Source organism: Electrophorus electricus, chromosome 15, assembly GCF_013358815.1.
Source record: "Electrophorus electricus isolate fEleEle1 chromosome 15, fEleEle1.pri, whole genome shotgun sequence".
Taxonomy (NCBI): Eukaryota; Metazoa; Chordata; class Actinopteri; order Gymnotiformes; family Gymnotidae; genus Electrophorus; species Electrophorus electricus.
The window spans coordinates 11,991,717-12,016,854 of record NC_049549.1 but is presented as its reverse complement, the minus strand read 5'-3'; the positions used below and the strand labels follow the sequence as shown (position 1 = coordinate 12,016,854).

Sequence of the window (25,138 nt, the reverse complement as noted above, 5' to 3'; positions counted from 1 at the left end):
GATCTGAAAGTCTCCAAGAAGAGACTTTATCTATTTTCATTAAAAGATTACATATGCTTTTTATTGCATCTGAGCCTTTATGATCACCATTCTAAATTTATTCTACATGCCTGCAGTACAACAATCATATATTCCAAGATACTTTTGGAATTTTAAAGAATTTGAACACAAGACACAATGCTCTGGAATGTATTGCAAATTTTTACCTACCATTTCATCAAACACCCATGTATAATCTCATAATAATGAGAATTTACAAATGTATGTTCATCAAACATTATTGAGAAAGAGTCAGAGAGGTAGAGAAACAGAAAGGAAACAGAAAGGAAATGATAGTAAATTGATTTTGAAACTGCAGAAGCTTAGGGTCATCACAGTCATGGGAAAAAGCAAAGCAAAGCATGACCAAACCTGATATTGCAATGGCACCCTGTGCCCATGAGACTCATAATGTTGCTACATTCAGTTTTGTGCTTATGATGTTACATCAGATCAGTTCTTCTTATTCCCCCAACTTAGATGACGATAGGTGACCATTACAGCAAATTGGAGTTTTTCTAGCAAAATTCAGTTCAGTCAAGGTTAACTTGCTTTAAACTTAAGCTGGAAATAAGAACTGGTCACAGATGTTTCAAGCCTAAATAATTTCTTAGAGAACTATGACCTCAGAGCTGATGTCATATCGTTACACATCTCACCACTCCAACAGTGCCCTGTTCTAATAACACGGAAACTGAGGTGAGTAACCAATAAAAGATGGCTATCTAGTTTGCTAAAGCTGTCCATGAAACAGACAGCTTACTTGTTTGTTTTGTGTATTGCCACACCTATCTCTCTTTTTGGCAGATTCATGTCCGCCTCCCAGTAACCTTGCCGATGGTGATCAGTTTGTTGTGTCCAGTTACAGGTGTTTTAGGCAAAACCATCCCAACTGGCTTTGCAGTATAGAACAGCATATATGATTATTTAAATTGATTTTTAAAATTATGCTCTATTAAGTGAAACTTAAAACTTACCTCTCATCACAAATGCACAATATAAAACCAAACAGTATTGTTGCCATCTGGTGGATTCTATATGAAACAGCATATCAATTTAGACAAGTTCTGGATATCTGTTATATACACACTATATAGCCTATATATAGCATCCACATTTAAAGCTTGTGTACAAATTTTAGTTGGTGCATTAGGAGAAGGAAACTGGCCAACGTGCCTCACAAATAAAGCTTCCTATTCTAATTCTGCTTCTCGTGAATTTCCTCTACAAACTCCCACCGAGCTCGGTAGGGGAGTGGGCACGGGAGGGTGCAGAAGGCAGTGCAGAGAGTGCACTACTGAGAAGAGTTAAAAATAGTTTTTAAGAAAGGCAAACGACAACCGTTTTGCAGCTCTCTTGGGAGAAAAACAAAAGAGTAAGCATGTTTGTGTCATGTGTTGGACTGAAAATTGCACAGCAGGGATTTCTAAAGAGGAAGCCGGAGAACTATAACTTAGAGCTCAGAGGACTGATCGTGTGTGAGTGTGAGTGTGAGTGTGAGAGAGAGAGAGAGAGCGAGAGAGAGAGAGAGAGAGAGAGAAAGAAAGAATATCTGTGTAAGCATCTTTAAACAGATGTACTAATAGTATATCCTTCCACAAGACCAGAAAAGACTTCCTATCTCTACTGACAGCTGCTTCAGTCATCTCTTGACCCTCCAGAGCACAGACAATATTGACAAACTATTAGTTCATCATTCTCTCCTAATGCTCCTTTCCAATAGAGACAGACCTGGCTGGTTTTGCTGCATATAAGGTTAGTGTTATTTCATGATTACTTACCTTTGCTTAATTATTATTCATTTTTTTAGTATTAATGAAGACATTAAAAGTCTTTTTTGTAATCTGTACTGTATAAGGAGAACATTTTGTCTTATCATTGTGGTTTGAGAAGGGGTACATATGGTTTAATTAATTAATCAATATCAATTTATCTGATCCCAAAGACACATTTAAATGTTTTGAATATATGTAAAATACTTCACTATTCTTTACTAAACTCAAAAATTTAAAAAAGACTAGATGCGGGTTATTAAAAGTTATGTTATAAAAGTTGGAAACAAACATTAATGTTAATATTAACCTTAATGTTATTAATTCATACACATAATTTCATTTCTTGAAAAATAGTAATTACATTTTGAAATAGAACCATTCCTTTTTTCAAAACCCAGTACATTTGTAGACAAAAAATAAAGTAATGCACCATACAACTGACAAACCTGTTTCAAAAGCTATAAGGTTATTCATCTGTCTATCTATCTAATGAGAAATAGCCACTTAGTCATGGCAGGCTTCCGTTGCCTTGATGTCCGAGCCTGTGGTATTGCAATACCTCTTGAGACTTCTTGTAATTCGTAGTCCTATTTACAAGAAGGTACCACACTGAGCAACAACATAGCCTATACATGACAATTATCTTACATTCACTGGACAGTACCCTATGATTCATAGTGCACAGGACTGACAATCTGGTGGCACTGGACTCATATACTACGAAATACAGCAGCCTGCAAAGTGATGTTTAAGGGATATTACATAAAAAGCAAACAAACAAAATACATAGGCTTTCCAAGTTAGATTCCCAGTTATATTCTTTTTCCAGTTAATGCTGAACATAGTAAACTGAATCTTTCACAAAAGGGTCCCAGTTTGTGGTGATCACCTCTGGAGGCGTATCCTGGCATCCTGGTACTGCACAATTCATAAAAAAACACTTTTCAGGCTTTATCGGGCATTAGTATGATCGTGGAGGATGCCAACAGGAAGTGAATAGGACGTTTCTGTCTATAACTACATAGTAAACTGCGTGACACTGCAAATGACTTCATATGACTAAGAAATCATGGTACTGCTCTGCCAAGGCAAATTCTAGCATTTATAGCCTCAAATAGCAGTATGGGTTAAACCTACAGCCTCATATAGCAGTGTGGGATAAAACTACAGCCTGAAATGACAGTATGGGATAAATTACTTGTGAAAATTACATTTTCACTGACTGCATATCTCTGATTGACGTAGTCCTAACAGTATATCCAAAAATATGTTTTTGCTCAAAAAAACCCTCACTTGTTTAACTTATGATATCAAAAATTAAATCACTATTATCTCATGACTCTATCAGTGTGAATCAGCATGGATTCCCAACTGGCTGTTGCTGCTCAGTGTTATTTTATGATCTGGCTTACCCGATGGCTCTCAGAAAATTATAAATGTTTATAACTGGAGGCGATAGCTAATCACGCTATAAACAAACTGTCGGCTTTGAGAAATTTGCAAATGTTATTTATACACCAAATGTGGCAAAATATGCAAAACAATGTAGACCCAGGGTGAAAATATTTGCATGACAACGTAAACCTCTAGTGACCCCTGTGGTAGTGATGTATATTCTGTTCTGAAGTGTGTTTACTTCCCTAAAAGCTGTTGGCGACAAATTCCTATATAAATGGAAACTGCACAAAATACAGATTTAATCCTTAACTGCAGAAACTATTAAATACACCCTTAGTCTATGTAATGCGAGGAGGCAGTGCAAGATGTGGGGACAAGTTGTGTACCACACAATGACATGTTTACTGAAACACAAAACAAGGATAACTACGTGGCTCGCAGGCTAACAGGGTTCAAATATCGAGAATATTTACACTTAAACACAAGACTTATATACACATGCACCAACGATACACAACGAGGAGCAGGTGTGAAACACAGGGAGAATCTGGCCATACGGACACACACACACACACACACACACACACACACACACACACACACACACACACACACACACACACACACAGAGGGAGATGTTTGGGAGGAGGAGCCGTACCGTAACAGTCTATGTCATTAAAGAACTTGTTTAGGGTTTTTTTAATCTAAAATATTTAAATATTTGGCAGACTGTCTAATCCAGAGCAAAGTACAATTTCATGTTGCAGATTTGTATTGGTACAGCATAGAACACATGCCCAGGCAGGGGATTAAACTCCGCACCCTCATGGGGGAGGCTGCATGGTTACTCACTATACAGTACCAGACACAGAAAGGTTTTATTGCCTCCTCATTTAATAGTGTCAAAGTGGGGACTACAACCACAGACTTTTAGAACCCCCAGTGCACACACAACTTACTATGCCACTGCAACCATTGCTCTTTGTATTCTGATATACTGATGCCATTTGATGATCTTAAGTTTGTGCACATACAGTATCACAGTGCTTACTAAAATAGCTTTTACAACATTCTATTTTATAGGCAGTACTTCTGCAATCATTGTAAGGATATAACTACTATGTGAAGTTAAGTCATGTGACTCAGAATGGAATCTGGGACAATGTTTTACACATTCACATGATTTATTGCTGTTTCTTGTAATGAATTGATTGCAATGCTGCATTCAGGTATGAACTACATCAACGGTACCCACGGCGATAGCTGCGGGAGCCCGGCGCCCAGCAACCGGACGGACTTCAGCAGCGTGTTCACACAGCATGTGCTGCCGGCTCTATACACACTGATCTGTGCTGCCGGCCTCATACTGAACGGCTCAGCGGCATTGATCTTCTTCCGCGTGCCCAGCACCTCGGGCATGGTGGTGTACCTGAAGAACATGGTGCTAGCTGATTTCCTCATGCTCCTTTCATACCCGTGGCGGGTGGCCAGCGACCTGGGCATGGGGGGCTGGCGCCTGAGGCTGGCCGTATGCCGCTACACGGCTGTGCTCTTCTACCTGGGCATGTACACGGGCATCGCCTTCATGAGCCTCATCGGCCTGGAGCGCTATGTGAAGATCGTGCTGGCCTCTGCATCGCAGCCGTGCACGGCGCTGCTGCAGCGGCTGCCCATGGCCCGGGCCCTGGCTCTGCTCACCTGGGCACTGCTGCTGCTCTGCATGCTGCCCAACATGCTGCTGACGGATCGGCCGCCGGCCGAGAGCTGCAGCTGCATGCAGCTGAAGAGCCCACTGGGCCGGCGCTGGCACGACATCTCCGCACACCTGGCGGTGGCTGTCTTCTGGGCAGCCCTTGCACTCATGACCTTCTGCTACGCCTCCATCGCGCGGCACGTGTGCCGCTCCTACCGCAGGGTGCAGCGGGGCGGCAGCGAGGTGGGACGCAGGTCCAACCGCAGCATCTTCAGCCTGCTGGCCGTCTTCGTTGTCTGTTTCGTGCCATACCACATATGCCGCGTGCCCTACACGCTGAGCCAGAGGCCCGGAGCCAGGTTCAGCGAACACAGCCGAGTCCAACTCTTCCAAGCCAAAGAGGCCACACTGTTCCTGTCTGCCCTCAATGTGTGCCTGGATCCCATCATTTACTTCATGATGTGCCGGACATTCCGTGAGGCACTGCTGCGGAAGATGTCCACCTCGTACATGGAGAGCAGGAGACCCTCCGTAAGCAACGGGCTGAGTGTGAATAATCTGTGATAAGAATTGAAGGCTAGGTACAAATATAAACACATGTGACCTCGCACACCACAAAAAACAAACATGTTAGTGTTGTGTGTGCAATTTCCTGTCACCAAGACCAAGATAACTCAGCTCAAGTTTTTAACACATTAAGGATCTTGTCACAATGATCACTGCAGGGGAACAAACAATTGTTTTTTTGCAGGAAATGGGACTTAAACGTGGAGGTATAAACTCAAACGTAAACATTGTTATATAAACATTGTAGTGTCATTAATATTAAGATGTGTGCATGCATAAATGTTTTAAGTTTCAAATGTTTTGATTTTTCATTTAACATGAACACATTTAAAAACATTTTTACAGTAAACATAAAAGGAGTATTTCACGAACATTCTCTTAACTTGTACGACTTGATGAGAGTGAATATAGGAAAAATACAAAATTGCAGGGATTTCGACTTGCAAATGCCAAATGAGAACTGAGTCCTGTAATACGTGTCACCAAACTTGCAGCTGTAGACTTATCTGCCGCATCATGATATCTGTCACTGTTTTCTTCTTCCTGGTTTAAATGTTATAAGAGCAAGCAGGGACAACATTTCTGTCTTTTTATGTCTTGTGACTGTGGAAAGGTAAGTTAAATCTATATGTTTATTGTAGATTAAAACCATAAGCCATTAAAATCATAACCTTGTTCATGCTTATTTAATTGCATTTTTCTAGGAGTTCTGGCAAATTTAACATAAGCAGTAAAAACGTTAGGATGAGAACATTCACATGCAGAGAAGTAAAAGAGACGGTAACAGAAAACAAAAAATATGACTGTAAAAATTGGACTGATATGGACTTCAAGCGAACAAAAAAGTTAAAGCTTGAATATAAGATATATTGGTTGAATATAGGTTGTGTGTTAATGATTGCATGAGCTTCACAAATGAGATAAACATCAAACCTGTATGTTATCTTAAAATAATACCTGCTTCCATGTAACCGCTTTTTTGTTTTACATGAGTACCAGCGACTGTCAATCTCATGCAAAAAAGTAAAAAGATAAAGATCAAGTACTATATATATAGATGAAGGATACTTCTTTTATTTTTTTATTCTTGAGTACCCAATGTTTAGCCGCTGGTACTCATGTAAAACAAAAAAGCGGTTACATGTGGTAATTATCTTATTTGTGAAGCTCATACAATATATTTATATATCAAATTTTAATCCTTTCTGGTGATAGACTACATAACTTTAATTATAATAGAAAATTAGCTAATAGTTAATATAATAGCTTTTAATAGTGTATATATAGGAGAAGTGTTAGAGGGCAGTTTGTTTTACCACATTTTCTGAATTCTCCACACTCCTAGTTTCGCAAAAACTCACAGCCAAAATGGCAGCCATCAGTCTGACACCAGTACCAGACGTCACCCTGTTAAACTCGACGAGTGGAGCTCCTTATCCAGTGCCCAGAGAGGTCCCAGGCCAACCTTTTTTCATTTGTGCCTACTCGCTGGTCTTTCTCGTCAGCTTGGCACTGAACACGATCACCATGCGAGTGTATTTCTGCACCTCTCAGCAGTTCTATTCCAGCGTGACAGTTTACCTGAAGAATCTGGCAGCAGCTGACTTCTTCCTCTGCCTCTGCTTGCCTATTCGCATAGCCAACTATGCCAGCAGCTCCGCCACGATACAGAATGTTTACTGCACTTTTGGCACAGCTGCCTTCTATCTCAACATGTATGCCAGCATTCTCTTCATGGATTACATCGCTGCCAACAGGTACCTTAACACTGAAGGCCACGCTCAAACAAAGCCCACAGTGCAGTATCAGATACACTGGCTTGCATTATATATCACGCTTGCGTAAGTCACGCATGAATAAGAATTCTTCTTATTCACTGCAGCAAATAGAAGCTTTGATATGATTTCAGTACTTGTATTTCTCTCTTTAAATTGTTGTAACCTACTCTAATGCACCAAAACCAATGGAACTTCTTCTTTTTCTTCATTTAGGTATCTGAAGATTGTCCATCCGCTAGGCAATCACATCCTGCAGACCACGCGAGCTGCACACTATGTGTCCTCAGTCACGTGGGCTTCCTTATCAGGAGCTGCCTTCATATATGTCATCCTCTTCCTCAGCACATCTTGGAATGCCTCTTTGAATCCATCCATTTTAGGCTGTGATTCCTTACACAGGCCCATAGTCAGCATGGTTTATAAGATCATCCACAGCATCTCTGCCATAATCTTTTTTACCGTGCTGGTGTCCTTGGTCCTGCTGTACTTCGGCACTGTGCGGGGGCTCCAACACACCCGGCAGCCTCTACAGCCCAAGATCAGAAATTCAAAACGTAATATGTTGGTGTTGGTGGGGGTGTTCTGCATGTGTTTTGTGCCCTACCACCTGGTGAGGCTGCCCTACGCCTTCCTGAAGACCAGGCTGGAGCAGCACTCCTGGGCCTTGTACATCATCAAAGAGCTGACAGTATTGCTTTCAGTCCTTAATGCATGCCTGGATCCACTGATCTACTTCATCTTTTGCAAGGACTTCAGGTCCCAGCTGATCCTCAGGAGGGGCCGGCGTCAAGCTGGAGGGTACAGAAGGGGGCAAAGCAACACTCTCCGTGACACAGAGACCTGAATATCATGTACTACTATGCGACGTGCGTGCATTACTTAATCAAACAGAATCTACCTGGGACATAATATAAAAAACAATGCATGTCATATTCACACTGTTATGTCGGTTTCAAGAGCTTTTTTTACATTTACCGCAATATGCAAACTATTCTCTTATTATTATTATTATTATTAGTTACATTTATATAGCTCCTTTTTCAGACTCAAGGACACTTTACAGATAGATATCAGCTTTTACAAACATACTGATGAGAAATGGCAGACGATTTGCATACAACTCTTGCTGGCAGTTGCTTAACTCCTAGAAATATGAACAATAATACCATGCCCACATTCAAGACTTGACACGACATGGGCCAATAACTGCACTGCTTTCCCCACATGGCTGTGTTGAAGCAACTTCCTCAATTTGTTTTATCATTACCATCTTCCTTCTCAGATAAGCCACAGTCTAGAACTCAAGCCAAAATAAATGTGTTCACTGGCATAAAGCATTTAATACATTAGGTTTGCAAGCTGAATTTTCAAGATGTAAAATGACAGGTGGTTTGTGGTTTGTCGACTGACACAGAACTTGGAAAGTTTAGATTTCCGCTACGTCACTGCACTGATCTGGAAAAAAAATGTGACTGACGCCCTCAGAGTCAAACCAAAAGAGCAGGCACAAGACACAAGTTTCAGATTGTAGAATTTACCAGAGAGGTTCCGAACCAACGTCTGAGTGGCTGGTGCACTGGCTAGCAGGAACTGCATTTAGGCTTACCATTTGTGGAGACTTAACCTTCATCTTAAGAAGATGATGATGTTGATGAAGAAGCTGTACTAACACATTCCTGGCTACCCGTTAAACATTTGGTGAGTGTATTTAAAAAAATTTTTAAATATTACTCTATCATGTCATGTTGTCTGAGAAACACGTGGTTACTTCCTTTTTGATGGTCTGTAGACTTTGAACCTGGTGTAGTTTTGAACAATTTGTATGTCAGGTTGGTTCAAAAATAAATAAATATATAACAACAGCAAAAAAGGTATCCATGGTACAGTTAGGTTGAAGAGAGATTTGGGAACAGAATTCTGCATAGACCAGATATTAATACCACATATTTAATGTATATTTCATCTATACCTGACACAAGAAACATCAAAGCACTGTCATTTCTGTATGATGTCAAAATTCATTGACATTTGTATGAATTCAATTGTTTCTATATTTTTTCCTTCATTGCACCTCACTCTCACATCCATATGTAAATGGAAGTAGGGCTACACCAGAACACTATACTCTCTGGATGTTTTAGTAAAGTATTTTCTAAACTTGGGTTAAATAGTAAGTCAATCGGTATCTGTTCTGGTCTTTAGAATGCTTATTACAATGAGTATTGCTCTTTTTGTATTTCTAGCTGCTTAACTGACTAAATGTTTTATCTTCACCGCTGCTTAGTTTTTATGAGGTCTTGAATGTAGTTTGCATCATAAATCGCAGCCTTGGTCTTAAGAAACATACATACATAAAGAAAACATACAGCAAATGCATACATACATAATTATGTATATATAAGAATATTAAGTATATATATATATATATATATATATATATATATATATATATATATATATATATATATATAAGAAATTACTGCTCTAGACAATAATGTTCAAGCCAATCAAGGCTATGCTTTACATTTCACATGCTTGAGTCCCTGCAGCACTTATGCAATTACAGTGAACTAGTGTAAAAATACAATAATTGTTTTACTTTGTTGCAAATAAACCATGCAAATGCCCAAAACTCATTGGATGGTTCTTCTCCTTGCAGCAGTACATCAAACATGACCAAAAATATATTATTATTAAAACAAAATTAGGTTTGTCAGGACCTAAATGTGAAATGTTCTTGACTGACCATGGCAATCACCTGATGTAAGCCCAGCTAAATATACAGTATAATCACTGACGTCAAAAGCGAAGGCAAATACTGTTCAAATTAGTAGGAACAGAAAACCTCTGCATTACAGGATTGGCGAAGCATAAGGAGGAAACATGAGAAGCATCAGTAGAGAAGATGCCCAGTGTTTCATCACTGCAGGATGGATGCATAAAAAAAGGGTTGTTTAACTTAAACTGTCGTTCTGCAATTTAACCGTATAGTCATTGTTTAATTTCAAATAAAATGAGCTGGAATGGAGAGGAAACAACAGAAAAAAAAACCAATAAATAGTCGGCATCCAATTACTTGGACCGCACTGTGTAGTGTAAAGGTGATTAAAACTTTGAGCAGAGGTAGTAACGCATTACATTTACTCCATTATATTTACTTAAGTAACTTTTTAAACAAATTGTACTTTTAAGAGTTTTAAAAGAGGGTACATTATTCTTTTACCCGAGTACATTTGCGAGGTCACAAATGTACTTGTTATAGTCGTTAACGTTCTTTCCGTTACATTTTAAAATATTTTTTTACATTTTGTACGTTTCGCCACAATTTGTCAAGTGTAGGAGGGTTAGTAAAATCCCTAGAGATGATCACTGAGTGAAATACATAAAGATGATTACTGGGTGAAATCCCCAAAGATGATCACTGAGTGCCACCGCTTTGCTTCAGTAAGTTAGCTAGACAACTGGACAGTGAACAGGTACATTTTCCGTCGTGGGACTCAAATGATTACATTTATGAAAAGTAGCTTGCAATATATCCTTTTCTTTAAGGTTCACATATCTGTGTGTAAAATCAGTGCCCTTTCATAATGCTCTCTCATTAATATGGAAGTAAAGTGTGGTCCAATTTCAATGATATTCTAAGAAAAAATGGCTAGCAATCTAATTACGTAGCTATAAGGTACAAGCAGCAGAAAACTAAATGCATCAGCTAAACTGAACTCCTGGCGTATAGGAATGCATACCCCATATTGACACATATTTTCAAAATTATGAAGGTTTCAAGGTTTGTTATTGATTTTATATATTGATATTTCTTTCAACAACATAAATGTTAACTAGGTAACGTAGGATATCTAGTATAGCTAGCCAGCCATTCTGACTAATTACAATGTAAATATAACGAAAAGTAAAATTTCTAGTAAGTGACCTTAGGCAAGAGCTCGGAATATTCCTAGAAAGTGATCACAAATAGAACCGTTATGTATAGTAGGTCTATGGAAAATACCCTGGAAAGTGGAACCCACCTCTACCCACCTCTGGCTGGGAGGTGAGCAAAACAAAATTACAGTAGTGGCATAAAAAGATAGGTCGATTAGTCAACACTTTAAAAAATGAATCTTAAAACAACTGTAAACAAAATATAATAAATATTTAAACCTTTATTTCTGCAGGGCTCACTGATATGTTATCTGAGATCAGCAAAGAAAACAGAAAAGTATTCACCACTTCCTCCCAGGCATCTGTATGCACTGCTTTGTAAAGTAAGAAAACACAGACAAGTTCACATCAAAGATAGTCCTCCTCAAACCTCTTGAAATACGCGCTTCAGGAAACTACCCTAAACACCTTGGATGAACTGTGAATGAAAAAAGCTATACACCACCTCTTTACAAAATGGAAAACAAGTCCAGGACAAGCCCCAATAATGAGAACTGTGTGGTCAATGACAACATGATGCCCTTTGCTACGCTCTACATCCTCATCTTCATTGTAGGCATGGCTGGAAGCCTGGTGGCGCTCTGGGCCTTCATATACAGCCGGAACTCCAAGAAGTGCATAAACGTCTACCTAATCAACCTTCTGACTGCTGACTTCCTGCTCATGCTAGCACTACCAGTCAAGATCGCCAGAGATCTGGGCATGGAATCTCAGCGGCTAACAATATTCCATTGTCAAGTCAGTGGACCCCTCATTTACATCAACATGTATGCCTCCATCATCTTCCTCGCCTTTGTCAGTGCCCACCGTTACCTCCAGATCACCAACAACTCCAAGCACTTCCGTCTGCAGGAGGTGGGCTTCGCTGCCACGATGTCCGCTGTAGTCTGGCTACTCGTGCTCTTCATCAATGTGCCCAACATGGCCATCCCCATCAATCAGGAGGTTCCAGTTATTCCTTCAACAACCTGTGCCGACTTAAAGCAAGACATTGGCAAGAACTGGCACGTGCTGTCTGTTTTCCTGGGCATGGCGATCTTCTTGAACACTTCAGTAGCCGTGTTCCTGTCCAATGGTCTGGTGCTGAAGCAGTTTTGGGGTAAGCGCGGCGGTGAGCCTGAAGAACAGGCCGTCGCGCACCACGCCATGCTCAACATCGCCCTGGTGACGGTGGCCTACGTCATGTGCTTTGTGCCCTATCATGCAGTGCGGATGCCTTACACCTTCACTCAGAACCAGCTGATCAATGACTGTGGTCTAAAAAAGCACCTTTTCTTAGCCAAAGAGTCCACTTTGCTCCTGGCTATCTTGCACATGTGCTTTGACCCGGTGCTCTATTTTTTCTTCTGCCGCTCATTTAGACACCAGATCACCCTGTTTTTTAATAAATGTAGCTTATCAAAGAAGACCCCCATAGACCAAGAGCCCCAGCTTGAAGAGTAAGTGACTGTACTTACATGATAAGGCTTACATGATAAAGTACAAGATAAGGTGTTGTATGTTGTGCTGGGGTGATATACGCCATCAAACCCTTTAAACTCAAGCATAGCACTGCACAAGACAGAATACATGAGACAGAGAAAGCACATGAAGAAATGTTAATGAAATGTTAATGAAATGTTAATGAAAGACTACAAATGATCTATAGATAAACATGCAACAACAACAAAAACATAATTGTTATATCCAATTATATTTGAGTCTTATATTCGACTCAAATGCATGCCCCTGCGGTAATTTTGTGCAATATGAATTTTCCCGAAGCAAAGCCTAGAAATCATTCAAACCCGGGTGAAGATAATGAGTGTAATTGTGTTTGTGCTTATAGAGCTAGCATTTCTTACACACTGAATGGAAAATTGCACATTTATTGTACTAGATCTGTAACCAACAAGAGTAAAATGTTGTGTTATTATTTTACTTCCATTTCTACCCACTCCAAATTTAAACAGGTTTAATATTCAAACAAGTAAGTGACTATCTAAATCATTTGGGCTAACAAAGCTAAAATAAGATCATTTCTTGAGAATATAAATTATGCTAATGATAATTTATCATGCTAATAGGTTTTATATTAAAACTATGAATCTGACTTGCTGTTTTTTTAATGAATCACGACTTGACAGATCACATATAAACCACTATAAAACATTCACTCAGTCAACTCTACATGTAACTACTACTACTACTACTACTACTACTACAGACATTTCAAGATATGAAGCAATTTGTCAAGTGCAAAGGTCCAAGAAAAACTTCATTGTTAATACTGAATCCATAATGATGAATATTGCACATGGTAGACTGGGAAGAAACAAGCTAAAGCTCATTTTACCGATCACAGTCCAAATAACTGGCCTTGATGAATCCTGACAACTCTGAGATCAGTAGATGCTGATGTGGATTGTCCTACCAGTAGACAAAATGGATATATACAGCAAAGTTTTAGAAATAAAATATTGTAAGCAAGCAGGTAGAATCAACACACCAACTAAGATTAATCATTTATTGCTCAGGCTATCACCAGCATGATCAAACAAATGCACAGCAGAATTTCAACAGAATGCTTTAACATTGGTATCTTGTCTTATCTTTGACTGAAGTTATGATACCTTCATTCTTTCCAGTAAAAGCTAAGGTTGAAGTATGCAACCCCAAAACAGACTGACTTGCCTGTGAGTCATCCCTGTTACGCCTCTGATGCTACGACAAATGTTAACGCCCACTACTTACTTGTTTTCACTCATTGCTGAAACACGCTGTGCTTGGCAAAAAAAGCCCATAGCTTACTTTAAACAGATGGGATTTCCCATTCTTCATTTCATTCAACAAAGCACAAGTCTATGGTTAGAATGATCTGTGAACAATTTTTGACCTTCTCCATCATCCACAGCGCTATGTGTTCCTAGAAATGTATGTCAGCATCAAACTAGATAATTAGAAGCCTGGGTGTCTAACTGTACATTGACAGACAGAATTAAACTAGTTTTCTGTCTGATAAGAGGTGTGTTATGCTAGAAAATAACAGACATGTGGGCTTTCAGATTCCACTCAATTATTACTGTATGGGCACACAAATTGCAAGAAGTTTGTGACTCCATTCTGACTTTACTGCTCTTATTATACAGTATGTATCCCACATAATAATATACTAATATCATAATGCTTATATTGTGTCAACAGCTAACATCAACTGTTGATTTTGATCGAACAAAAAGCCCTTTACCATGGTAAAGTTGGATTTATGTTGGACATGAACTATATATGCGCTGTTCTCTTGTCTCAGGAAATAAATGATACATTCTCACTCTGAAGAAGATTGCTGATGTCCTTTTTACTGCCTTGTTGAAACGTCCTCCTGTAGTGCACAGATGTACTATGAAATAGACTATGGCAGAATTACATAGCTAAATGCATCGTCCACCAAATAAATTTCCCTTTCGTAAAGTGTATGCTGGGTTTGTCTATGCTGGGTTTGTATGATGCACTTGAAGGAGGAAAACTGAATTAATATTACAAACACAATAACACTTTACTAAAGTACACATTAATTCTGATTTCTACATCTATACATCTAAGCATAATTAATATAAACCTGGCAGAATGTGGACACATGCTGTAACTCTTGGTTAGGACAGCTCAGTAGGTAGGATAAATCAGCAAAATATCAGTTCCTCATACACAGATTAAGCCCAGCTTTAGACTAAATTTTAGTGCTTATGGCATTTCTCTGTTTGAAGTATATACTTAGTCAAGGCTTAGACTAAATCAGGGTGTGGGAAAGTGGCCCATTAATTTATATTAAATTAATGTATCCATCTTATTTTCACATTAAATATTCAAATGTGCATGTGCAGACAGACACCCTCTGCAGGAGAATTCAGATTTGCAAGTTAACAATGACTTTTCAACTAGTTACAGATTTACAAAAATGAATCACCAAAAATGCATATTGCATTTGTACATTATATTATTCAAATGTACAAATTAATTAAATTCTGTCCACCATAATGACACTACCTGCAATAGTCTACATCAGAATTTGTAAATGTGTTTTATCCATGTTTTATCTCTCTAAACATGATATTGGTAAATATGTGATATAAAGCCTGCTAATAAAATAATTAAATTGCCATCAGTGAAATAATGTTAATGTTAATGTGTACCCCCAAAACAACAAGCTCATGCCATGTTACAAAAAGTGCATGAGTATAAAAGTAAATACTCTGTCTGTCTAAAGGTCAGGTGGTGGACACAGTACAAATACTCCATTTTAAACACACAGTGGTGTTCATTATGACTTGGCTTTCTTTATCTGAAAGAGAATACACAGTTTTCCCTCTACAGAGTCTTTGAGAATACAAAAAACAAGAAATCACCTGGAGTCTGCAAGCAGAGACGGTGAGTAAAAAGAAGTTAATATGGGGATTTTAAAGGACCAGGATATGTTCATGTCAATTCACTAGCTGGAAATGAGTCAAAAATGTTGTGTGATGAAGTTAACAACTGTAAAATACCATTAAACCATTAGACTTTTTTTCTGCCCAGACATTAAAAACAATTCTGTTAAGAGATGTTTTGCATTTGGATAGCAAGTATAATGTAAAAATATATCCGCCCCTTATCCAAGAGCAACATTTGAGTCCTGATGTCTGAATCCATGTATTGGCTGGTGGTTCTTCTTCTTGGGACACTTATCTTGGGTCTGCAATCAGCAGGTCAGTCTATAGTGTCTAATTCTTGGTCACTTCACAGCTCACCTGAGTGAACTGAGAATTTGCAGGAGATTATACAGTGGCATGTTCCTGGACAAGCTGATGCTATACTTAAATTGTGGGTCTGCAATGGAGATCCAGTACCGTTTAAAACCAGGAGGCATCATTCAAGCATGTATATGCATGAAAACTATACCAAACCTTTAGTAAATAGCCCTTAATGACCTAAACATTGTACTGCCTGTTTTTGTTATTAGTCAAGGATGATTTAACTTCACCAAGAAAAAAAAAATGCAGCAAAAGGATGTTAGTGCTACAGTCCTTAAAAATGTCTAAATAAAATGTCTGCATTTTTATGCATGTGTATAATAAAGTTATTTAGATAAAACTGCATTAAATTTTGACCAAAGCTGTGCAAGCATGTGCAACATTCAGCCTATGATTAGATTACAGATGGCAAAGCCATCAATTTAAGACTTTATGGGTTTTTTCTAAGTTCATTGATATTTGCTGTGCTGTAGCTTCCATGCTATTATTTCCACTGGTTAAGTGAGCTTTTCCATAGGAATAGGTTAATACTAGAACTGTAGTCAGGATATAGTTAGGTTACTGTTAGGGTTAGGATTTCTCAAAAAAAAAAATATTTGTAACCATTCCCCAAGTATGGCTACGGATAGTGTCAGGGTTTAGGGTGTAGATTATAAAGCTTAAGTTTAAGCCTCTTTGCTTAGAAACTATCTTGCTACTCTCAGTGTTTCTAGAGCGGAGTGATGCATTGCAGCTAATGAGGGCTCGCAGGGCCAACTCCTTCCTCGAGGAGATGAAGCCAGGAAATCTGGAGCGGGAATGCTTTGAGGAGCTCTGCTCTCAAGAAGAGGCAGCGGAGATCTATCAGAGCAAAGAGAAAACAGTACCACTTCCCCCTATAACATACCGAGTGTATATGCATGCACATTTAGAAGAAATATATTGCAGTGGCTCAGTCACTACTCATACAAGCCCTTCATAGAAGGGTCGTTTTGGTGACTAATTTTAATGTAGCAGTGTTGATAGGGATATTACATAAACACGGCTCAGGAATAGAAGACTCCTGGAGTCATTCACATCTTCAAACATGTTTGAGTAGGTTTAAAAATAACAGGCTTTGAACTTTAGCTTCTCTTATTGTCCAAGATTTTGGTTCTTTAACTCTTTTTTTCCTGGTAGATGGAATTTTGGTATAGATACCAAAGTAAGTACTCTGTCTAATACATTCCTTTCTATACAAATGCCATTTCCTGTTTGATAAACCAAGCATTTAATTATTTTGCTGCACAATTCACAATAGGAAATGTATACATAAATGTATAAACATCCTCTCAAGATATCCTCTCAAAATGTGTTCCAGGTTTGAATCGGTGCCAAAAAAACCCTTGTCTAAATGGTGGAATCTGCTCTGCGAAGCGAGACAGTTATGAGTGTCTTTGTCCACCACGATATACTGGCACAAACTGTGAAACAGGTTGACTTAACATCTCAGTCTCACTACCTACAGTCATGGCCAAAAGAGACTGACAAATTTTGGTTTTCACAAAGTTTACAGCCACAGTTTTGTTTTTTTTGTTTTTTAGATCCTTTTGTCAGATGGTTATATAGTAGAGTGAAGTATAATAAGCATTTCATAAGTTTAACTTTTTATTGACACGCATCCAGTTTAAGCAAAGACTTAATATTTACAGTGTTGACCCTTCTTTTTTTTAAGACTTCTGCAATTCTCCTTGGCATGCTTGACTGGAAAATCTTGACTGATGGCAACCCATTCTTGCCTAATCAGTGCTTGGAATTGATCCCAGTTTCTGTGTTTGTCTGTCCACCCTCTTTTTGAGGACTGACCACAGGTTCTCAATGAGATCAAGATCTGGGCAGTTTTCTAGCCATGGACCCAAAATGTAAATGTTTTGTTCCACTTGGTTATCACTTTTGCTTTGTGACATGATGCTCCATCATGCTGGAAAAATCATTGTTCATCAGCAAATTGCTCCTTGATCATTGGGAGAGGTTGTTCTTGGAGGATGTTTTGATACCATTCCTTATTCATGGCAGTGTTCTTAGACAAAATTTTGAGCAACCCCACACATGAATGGTCTCAGAATGCCTCACTGTTGGCATGACACAGGTCTCATGGTAGCACTCACCTTTTCTTCTCCAGACAATCATTTGTCCAGATGTCCTAAACAGTCTGAAGGGTGCTTCAGCAGAGAAAATAACTTCACCCCAGTCCTCTGCAGTCCAATCCCTATACTTCCTGCAGAATGTCAGTCTGTCCTTGATGTTTTTCTTGGAGAGAAATAGCTTCTTTGCTGCTCTTCTTGACACCAAGCCCTCCTCCAAAAGCCTTTGCCTCACTGTGCATACAGATGCACTCACACCTTCTGCCATTCCTGAGCAAGCTTTGCACTGGTGGTGAACCAACCCTGTAGCTGCATCCTCTTTATGAGATGATCCTTGCACTTTCTTGGGCACCCTGATGTATTCGTCACTGCAATTGAACCTCTCTCCTTGAAGTTCTTGATGATTCAATAAATGGTTGATTTAGGTGCTACCTTACAAGCAGCAATGTCCTTGCCTGTGAAGCCCTTTTGATGCGATGCAATTAAAACTGGAGATAACCATGGTTAACGGAAAAAAACTTCAAGCACCACCACCCTTTTAAAGTAACCAGTCTGCGCTTCTAATCAGCATGACAGAGTGATATCAGCTGCCTTGTCCTTGTTAATACTTTCTCCTGACATAACGAGATGATCACTGAAATGATGTTAGCAGGCCATTTTGTGGCAGGGCTGAAATGCAGTGGCTGAAATGCAGTCACTTTTGTGATTACATTAATTTTCATGGCAAGGAATCACTTTGTAATTAATTGCAATTCATCTCATCACTCTTTAAAATCTAGAGTTAATGAAAATTGCCAGCATAAAAACTGAAGCGGCAAACTTTGTGAAAACCAAAATTTATGCTAGTCTCAAAACTTTGGGCCACAACTGTACATTACCATGTAAAGGCTTGATTACTCTTTATGTACATCGCTTGTTTATACTGCATCACCAAACATTTGTGGACACCCCTCATAATTATTCAGATCTGGTGTTTAAGACACATCAATTGTTATCAATTGTATAAAAGCACATATTCAGGCAGACATCAAAGACAAACACTGGCAGTAGAATGGATCATATTGATTTGCTCATTGACTTTAAAAGATGTCATAGGTTTCCATCTTTACCAAAAGTTAGTCCATGACATTTGTGGCCATGCTAGATCTGCCCAAGTAAACAGTAAGTGCTATTGTGAAATGGAAGCATCTAGGACAACAACTATTTTAACAGCCATCAACTGGTAGACCACGTAAACTCAGAGCAGGGCTACCAAGTGCAGAAGTTTGTAATGAGCATAAATTCCTAATCCACTGTGTCATCACTCACTACAAAATTCCAAACTTCCTCTGGAAGTAACATGAGCACAGCTTTCAGCCATGTTAGCTCAGCACAAGAACTGTATATCAGGAGCTTAATGAAATGGATTTCCATGGGCAAGCAGCTGCATACAAGCCTAAAATCATTAATCACAATGCCATCGCCTGGAACAGTATAAAGCATGACACCACTGGACCCCAGAGGAGTGGAAACATTCTCTGGAGTGATTCATCATGTTCCACCAACAGTCTAACTGACAAATCTGGGTTTGGCAGCGTCTTGGCAATCTTTATTCTACATTTTTGTTCTCTGGTACCTAAACTATTAACCATAGTTTCATGGAGAAAAAGTAGACTAAAGTGTTTAGTCAGTCAGGTGACAGTACTGGCGCTTCAATACTTCCTCTTCCTCATCCCTTGTCACACATTCAGAAGCCTTGCATGACAAGTACAAACCCAAAGAAGTCCATGTTCTACTCTACACAGAAATAAAGTAGAAGCAAGCATTCGCTCATATTCCCTAAAGAGACATGTTCCCCCACTGTATTCTAGCAATTCATAGCATTCTCAATAAAATAAACTTGCCAACAGTACATTTACATTCCAGCCCCTAATTGTTACTGCTTATGCAATTACATCTTAACACATTAAAGCATCATTTAAATCAGTGTAACCCTATTCTATAAGCTTAAACAGTACATTCAGTTTAACTCAAAATCTACCCGAATGCGATATGTAGCATAAATGACATGCAAAAAATGACAATTAAGCACAAGTATATCACACATATCATATGACCATTTGCACGTATTTATCCATTTCAGGCAACCAACATAACCTTTCTATTGGCCTCTCCAAAATAATATTATATTATAACTATAAAATAACTTTCCCCATCAGTCAGAAACTCCTCGGTGCACTGTCATCAACTTGTTTCAGGTTTCTCCTGGTTAATGACCACTTCTGTCTTTCTTGCAGAACCAGCAAGTATTCTCTTGTTCAATGTCAGGCAGTACTGCTCCTGTTTCCACTTTCCCTTTGCATACAAACCTGCCTTTTATAACACCTTAAGTTTCATAAGTTCATCACCAAAGCACTGACACTTACAATATATAATAATTGTAACTTCTCGCATTGCATCATCTGTAACAGTAAGTGAAGATCCTTTAATAATTGATCTGAACTTATGCATTTGGCTTGTAACAAACTCATTTGTCTGTTCATGACTCCAGCAATCACTTGTTTGCGATATAAGAAACATATGATATGTATTCAGTTTGTGAAACAATTATCTAAATTTCACCATCCAGGAACGCACCACTCTGAAAGAAGACAAATGATCGTCATTTTCATGCACATTTGTAGCATTCACACTTACTGCTTCCTTAACCTCCACATCATCTTTCTGTATTTCATGTATGCCTGGTGAAACTGGCCAATGTTCTTGTCTGCCTTTAAAAACTCTGTCCTACCAATCCAGATTTGACATTTGATGAATGTGTCTACATTCATGGTCAGCAGGAATTTCATTAGGTATGTGAACTACATAGCCTTAACTCAACATATGAGACATGAAGCTTTGATATTCTCTTGAAGTGCTTGGGTTTGAAACGTTTCCTTTTTAGGTTTGCTGCTCTTTGCTCAACTACGTTTCGATTGTTTGGCATTTTGAGGGCTTTGTTCCTCAATGAAAGACCTATACTGCAGTGTACATCAACCCTTTTAGCTGTTTCATTAACAGAGTCCATAAACCGAATGCCTTATCAATGCTTGGTTTTTTTTTCTGTAGATTTCTCTGGGAAATCATGGTTGAACTGATGAATCAGCAAGTTCTCTACTTTAGCAATAGAAATACAATTCACAGAAACGCCTTATTCCATGTTCAAATAGAGTAGTACGAGCAACATATGGACTGCCATCCTCACTGTGGATGACTCCATGATTCCACAGCCTTGTGAGCATCACATTTTGTTAAAAATCCAATGTCTGCATCCGTGTGTGTGAATTCCTTTAAACTGTGGCCACTTTTCTAAATCTTCCTGCAATGGGATAATCTCTTTGGACACTAAATTGTATGTATGGGTGTAAATGTCAGGTAAGTCAATATAAATGTTCTCCCTCAAACCACACAACTCTAATCCTGAAATATGGTATCTTGTCTATTTTGCAAAGCAAAATTGGACTTTTCTTACCTTCTATGTCAAGCTATATCATCAACCTCTTGGAGCAGAATAGCATTTGCTTGGCTTGCATTAGCAATAAATGCATAAGTCTATTATTTTAGCTTGCCATACACAGTTACAGCTGACAAAACACCATTGTTTGTATGTTGATTCACTACTCATAGTTCTTTCAGTGTTGTTTCTCTGATTGATATCAACTATTGTTTCATTCTCCTCTTCCCTTGTGAAATAAAGCATGCTTGGATATCTTTTAGGGCAGGAACTCATTGGTCTTTTCTCAAATGCCCTTGTGTCAGACATGCAACATGTAGACCTTTTCCTTTAAGAATCTATCCATTCCTTATAAGATTGGTTTCTGTGATGGGTTTTTACTGAACGTTTTAATTGCCTGTACATAACCCTTCATTTATAGCTAGTGCTATATTCATGGAAAAGATTCTTCCTTTTGACCAAGATTTGATTTATTATGTGGTAAGCTCAGTGGTTAAGGTACTTGACTAGTAATCAGAAGGTTGCCAGTTCAACCACTGCCAGATTTCCACTGTTGGGGCCCCGAGTGAGGCCCTTAACCCTCAATTTAATTCAGTCATAAGTGTGAGTCACTTTGGACAAAAGCATCAGCAAAATGCCATAAATGTTTCCCTTATCTTCAACCTCCATTAGCTCACAAAACACAGGGTCTGCAGCTATTTTAGCTTGCCTGTTGATGAATCTAAACAGATCAGAACATTTCACTCTTCCATGTTCTGCTTGTTCCCTTTGTCATATAGACGATATGGAGTCATCCTTCATCATGATACTACTTAATTGTTACGTTTTTGGCTTCAACCAAAATGTTAGATCTGCATCCTTCTTCAAGAAACAGCATCAGTACACTATATTATTTGCATGAGTGAGCTCAGTTAGCAGTTTTGAGCATCCATTTCAAAGTTTGTTAAACATGGCAGGGCTCATGTCTTTCATTAGTCCTTTAATCAAATTTGTTTTGGATTTTCTTACGTTTATATGCCTCAACTGTTCTTCCAGACCCTCGTCGATACAGGTTGATGCCCTCTTGTGGGCAGTCCTGCTGTTACAGCTCCATGGTCTTGGCCTGAAATCTTGCATATCATTGTCTGCCATGTTGGCTAATTTTATCATTATTGTAATTATTTATAACTTGTAGTTCAACAAGTGTTCAAAAACAAAATGAAATGGTCTAAGACACAAAGTGCATTTACTTTTAGAATGAACTCCAGAGGCCTGCACAGACCCATGACCTCAACCCCACTGAATATCTTTGGGATTAAGTGGAACATCATTTGAAAGCCATTTGTGAGGTCATCCATCATCAGTACCCGACCCCTCAAATGCTGTTTTGACTAATTGGACACAAATTCCCAAAGACATACTCCAAAATTTTGTGGAAAGCTTTCCCAAAAAAGTGTAGACAATTATATCCATGGTTTTGGAAAGGGGTATCCAACAAGCTTATGTAGCTGTGTGAGTCAGGTGTCCACGTATGTTTGGCCATACAGTGAATATAATGAGCAATGTCTTCCCTTCTTACTTTTTATTGTACAATAAAATATAGTAAATGGAATACTTAGCTTTGAGGCCATTATAAGTATTCTAGGAACTAGTTTTTTGTTTGTTTTTTTTAAAAGCTTTTTGTTCTGTGTGTCTCTGTGTGTGTCTGTCCTGCAGAGGTGTTTGAGTGTGAGTATAAAAATGGAGGGTGTCTGCACTACTGCAGTAACTCCAACCCCACAAGCTCAAGCGTGACGTGTAGCTGTGCTAATGGTTATGAACTTGAGTCTGATGGAAAGAGCTGCCGAGAAACAGGTATCCTAGCAACAACACAGGTATAGTACAAAACAGTAATAATCCCACTAGACAAAGGTACAGTGCAAAACAGTTATAATCCCAATAAAGACAGCTACAGTACAAAACAGGAATAATTCCACCTATAAAACAGGTGCAGTACAAAACAGTACTAATCTTGCCAATAAAACAAGTGCAGTACAAAAAGGTATAATCCCGTATTTTAAACAGGTACAGTACAAAAATTTGAATCCCACCAACAAACAGGTGCGGTGAAAAACAAGTATTCCAACAGTATAAACAGATACAATACCACTTCTAAAACATGCAGTATAAAACACCTTTAATCCTCTCCATAAAATGTCAGTAATCCCACATCTGATATGGGTTTAATAACACATACAGAAAAACATGCACAATATAAAACATCTATAAATTACTATATAAAATAGGCATAATCCCACTTTCAAACATGCCTATGTAAGCCTTGTCATTTGTCACCAAAGTGACAGTGGTGTGGGATTCTACTTAAGGTCATCTGTGAAGGATGGTACAATTTTACTGGTATTTGGTGCCTTACTGCTGACCCAAATGTCCTGGTTCCTAGATTATTATTATTATTATTATTATTATTATTATTATTACCGTTACTACTACTACTACTACTACTAATAATAATAATAATAATAATGTTGTTGTTGTTGTTGTTGTTATCATTGTCATCACCACCACCATCACAAACCTACAATATAAAATGGCATTTCCAAACAAAGATGTAGATTTCCTTCCAACTTCTGTAAGCTCACTGATAGATGGCTGGTCCACTATACTATAAACATACTAGTGACTCTTGTACATGTGCATTTCAGCAATGGAAATGGTCAAACAGTTTCCAGCCCAGCAGAAATAAATAATAAATAAAACAGTAAAAACCATACCTATAAAACATGCACAGCAGTACATACAAAGTACACCTGTAAATCATGCTCATGTGTATATTTATGCTTGTGTGTGGACACATTGCAGCACAGTACCCCTGTGGAAAACAATGGAGTCAGGGCTCTATACAACGCTCCTTACTGGAGGAACTGGACGAACTGAACCACACTCGCACATCAGACCACCCCAACCGCATTCTCTTAAACTACACACACCCACTGGATAACGCAACACACCAGACATCACAATCCATTCACCCACCGGACAACACAACTCACCCTACCACTGGTGAGTCAGATGATGATACTCGCATCGTAGGAGGTCAGCTGCAGCGTCAGGGTGGAAGCCCATGGCAGGTGGGTGACGGAGCCAGTCTGTCAGTCCCGTGGCGAGATAAAGGTCGTGGTCGTAATAAAAATGACTGGTCTCATCAGTTTCATCATATACCAAAACTGCATGTGACAGTACATGCTTTCTAGGTTCTCCTGTACAGGAAAGATGATTACAGCTTCTGTGGGGGTACACTGATCGCAAAGCACTGGGTGGTCACAGCAGCTCACTGTCTCCAGGAAAAACCAGACTACGTGACCATTGGTTAGTTCCAGTTTTATCTGAAAAATTCAGTCCAATTACAAAGCACGTGTAAAGAAATTTCAAAACAAAGAAAAAATTGTTTGATTATGCAATGAAAAATACACATCATAATAGTGTATGCTCATAGACAAGGTTTCAAGATATTCATTAAAGAACTGTTTCAAGTATGTTTTCAAAGTTTTAAAAAGTATTTCTGAATCAAACTTTGTTACGTAGCAGTCCAAAACCAACCAACCAACCAACCAAGTCATTCAACTTTTGGCAAGC

General features: G+C 38.7%; 4 protein-coding genes across 4 annotated transcripts in view; all 4 read left to right on the top strand.

The window, feature by feature from the left end:
- Positions 1-1,400: 1,400 nt before the first annotated feature.
- Positions 1,401-6,147, top strand: LOC113574740 (P2Y purinoceptor 14). The gene is made up of 2 exons (XM_027005870.2): positions 1,401-1,794; positions 4,442-6,147. The coding sequence occupies exon 2, from the start codon at positions 4,444-4,446 to the stop codon at positions 5,467-5,469; it is 1,026 nt and encodes a 341-aa protein (XP_026861671.2). The 5' UTR covers positions 1,401-1,794; positions 4,442-4,443; the 3' UTR covers positions 5,470-6,147.
- Positions 6,148-6,245: 98 nt separating this feature from the next.
- On the top strand, positions 6,246-8,211 carry LOC113574741 (P2Y purinoceptor 13-like). The gene is made up of 2 exons (XM_027005871.2): positions 6,246-7,229; positions 7,464-8,211. Exons 1-2 carry the CDS (start codon positions 6,841-6,843, stop codon positions 8,092-8,094), a joined length of 1,020 nt encoding a protein of 339 aa, XP_026861672.2. The 5' UTR covers positions 6,246-6,840; the 3' UTR covers positions 8,095-8,211.
- Positions 8,212-8,291: 80 nt separating this feature from the next.
- Positions 8,292-14,497, top strand: gpr171 (G protein-coupled receptor 171). Its single transcript, XM_027005873.2, has 2 exons — positions 8,292-8,948; positions 11,423-14,497. Exon 2 carries the CDS (start codon positions 11,646-11,648, stop codon positions 12,630-12,632), a length of 987 nt encoding a protein of 328 aa, XP_026861674.2. The 5' UTR covers positions 8,292-8,948; positions 11,423-11,645; the 3' UTR covers positions 12,633-14,497.
- Positions 14,498-15,837: 1,340 nt separating this feature from the next.
- LOC113574745 (coagulation factor X) overlaps positions 15,838-25,138 on the top strand; it is an 11,004-nt gene continuing 1,703 nt past the window's right edge. Inside the window, exons 1-7 of the mRNA XM_027005876.2 lie at positions 15,838-15,907; positions 16,657-16,814; positions 17,111-17,135; positions 17,292-17,405; positions 23,222-23,359; positions 24,365-24,633; positions 24,757-24,871. Of these exons, the coding sequence (XP_026861677.2) occupies positions 15,838-15,907; positions 16,657-16,814; positions 17,111-17,135; positions 17,292-17,405; positions 23,222-23,359; positions 24,365-24,633; positions 24,757-24,871 (889 nt within the window). The remainder of the gene's footprint in view (positions 15,908-16,656; positions 16,815-17,110; positions 17,136-17,291; positions 17,406-23,221; positions 23,360-24,364; positions 24,634-24,756; positions 24,872-25,138) is intronic.

Bases quoted from the DNA above. Each gene is read 5' to 3' on its own strand.
- LOC113574740 (XM_027005870.2), top strand. From the start codon at position 4,444: ATGAACTACATCAACGGTACCCACGGCGATAGCTGCGGGAGCCCGGCG.
- LOC113574741 (XM_027005871.2), top strand. From the start codon at position 6,841: ATGGCAGCCATCAGTCTGACACCAGTACCAGACGTCACCCTGTTAAAC. The intron at 7,230-7,463 runs GTACCTTAACAC...TTCTTCATTTAG, and splicing joins GATTACATCGCTGCCAACAG to GTATCTGAAGATTGTCCATC.
- gpr171 (XM_027005873.2), top strand. From the start codon at position 11,646: ATGGAAAACAAGTCCAGGACAAGCCCCAATAATGAGAACTGTGTGGTC.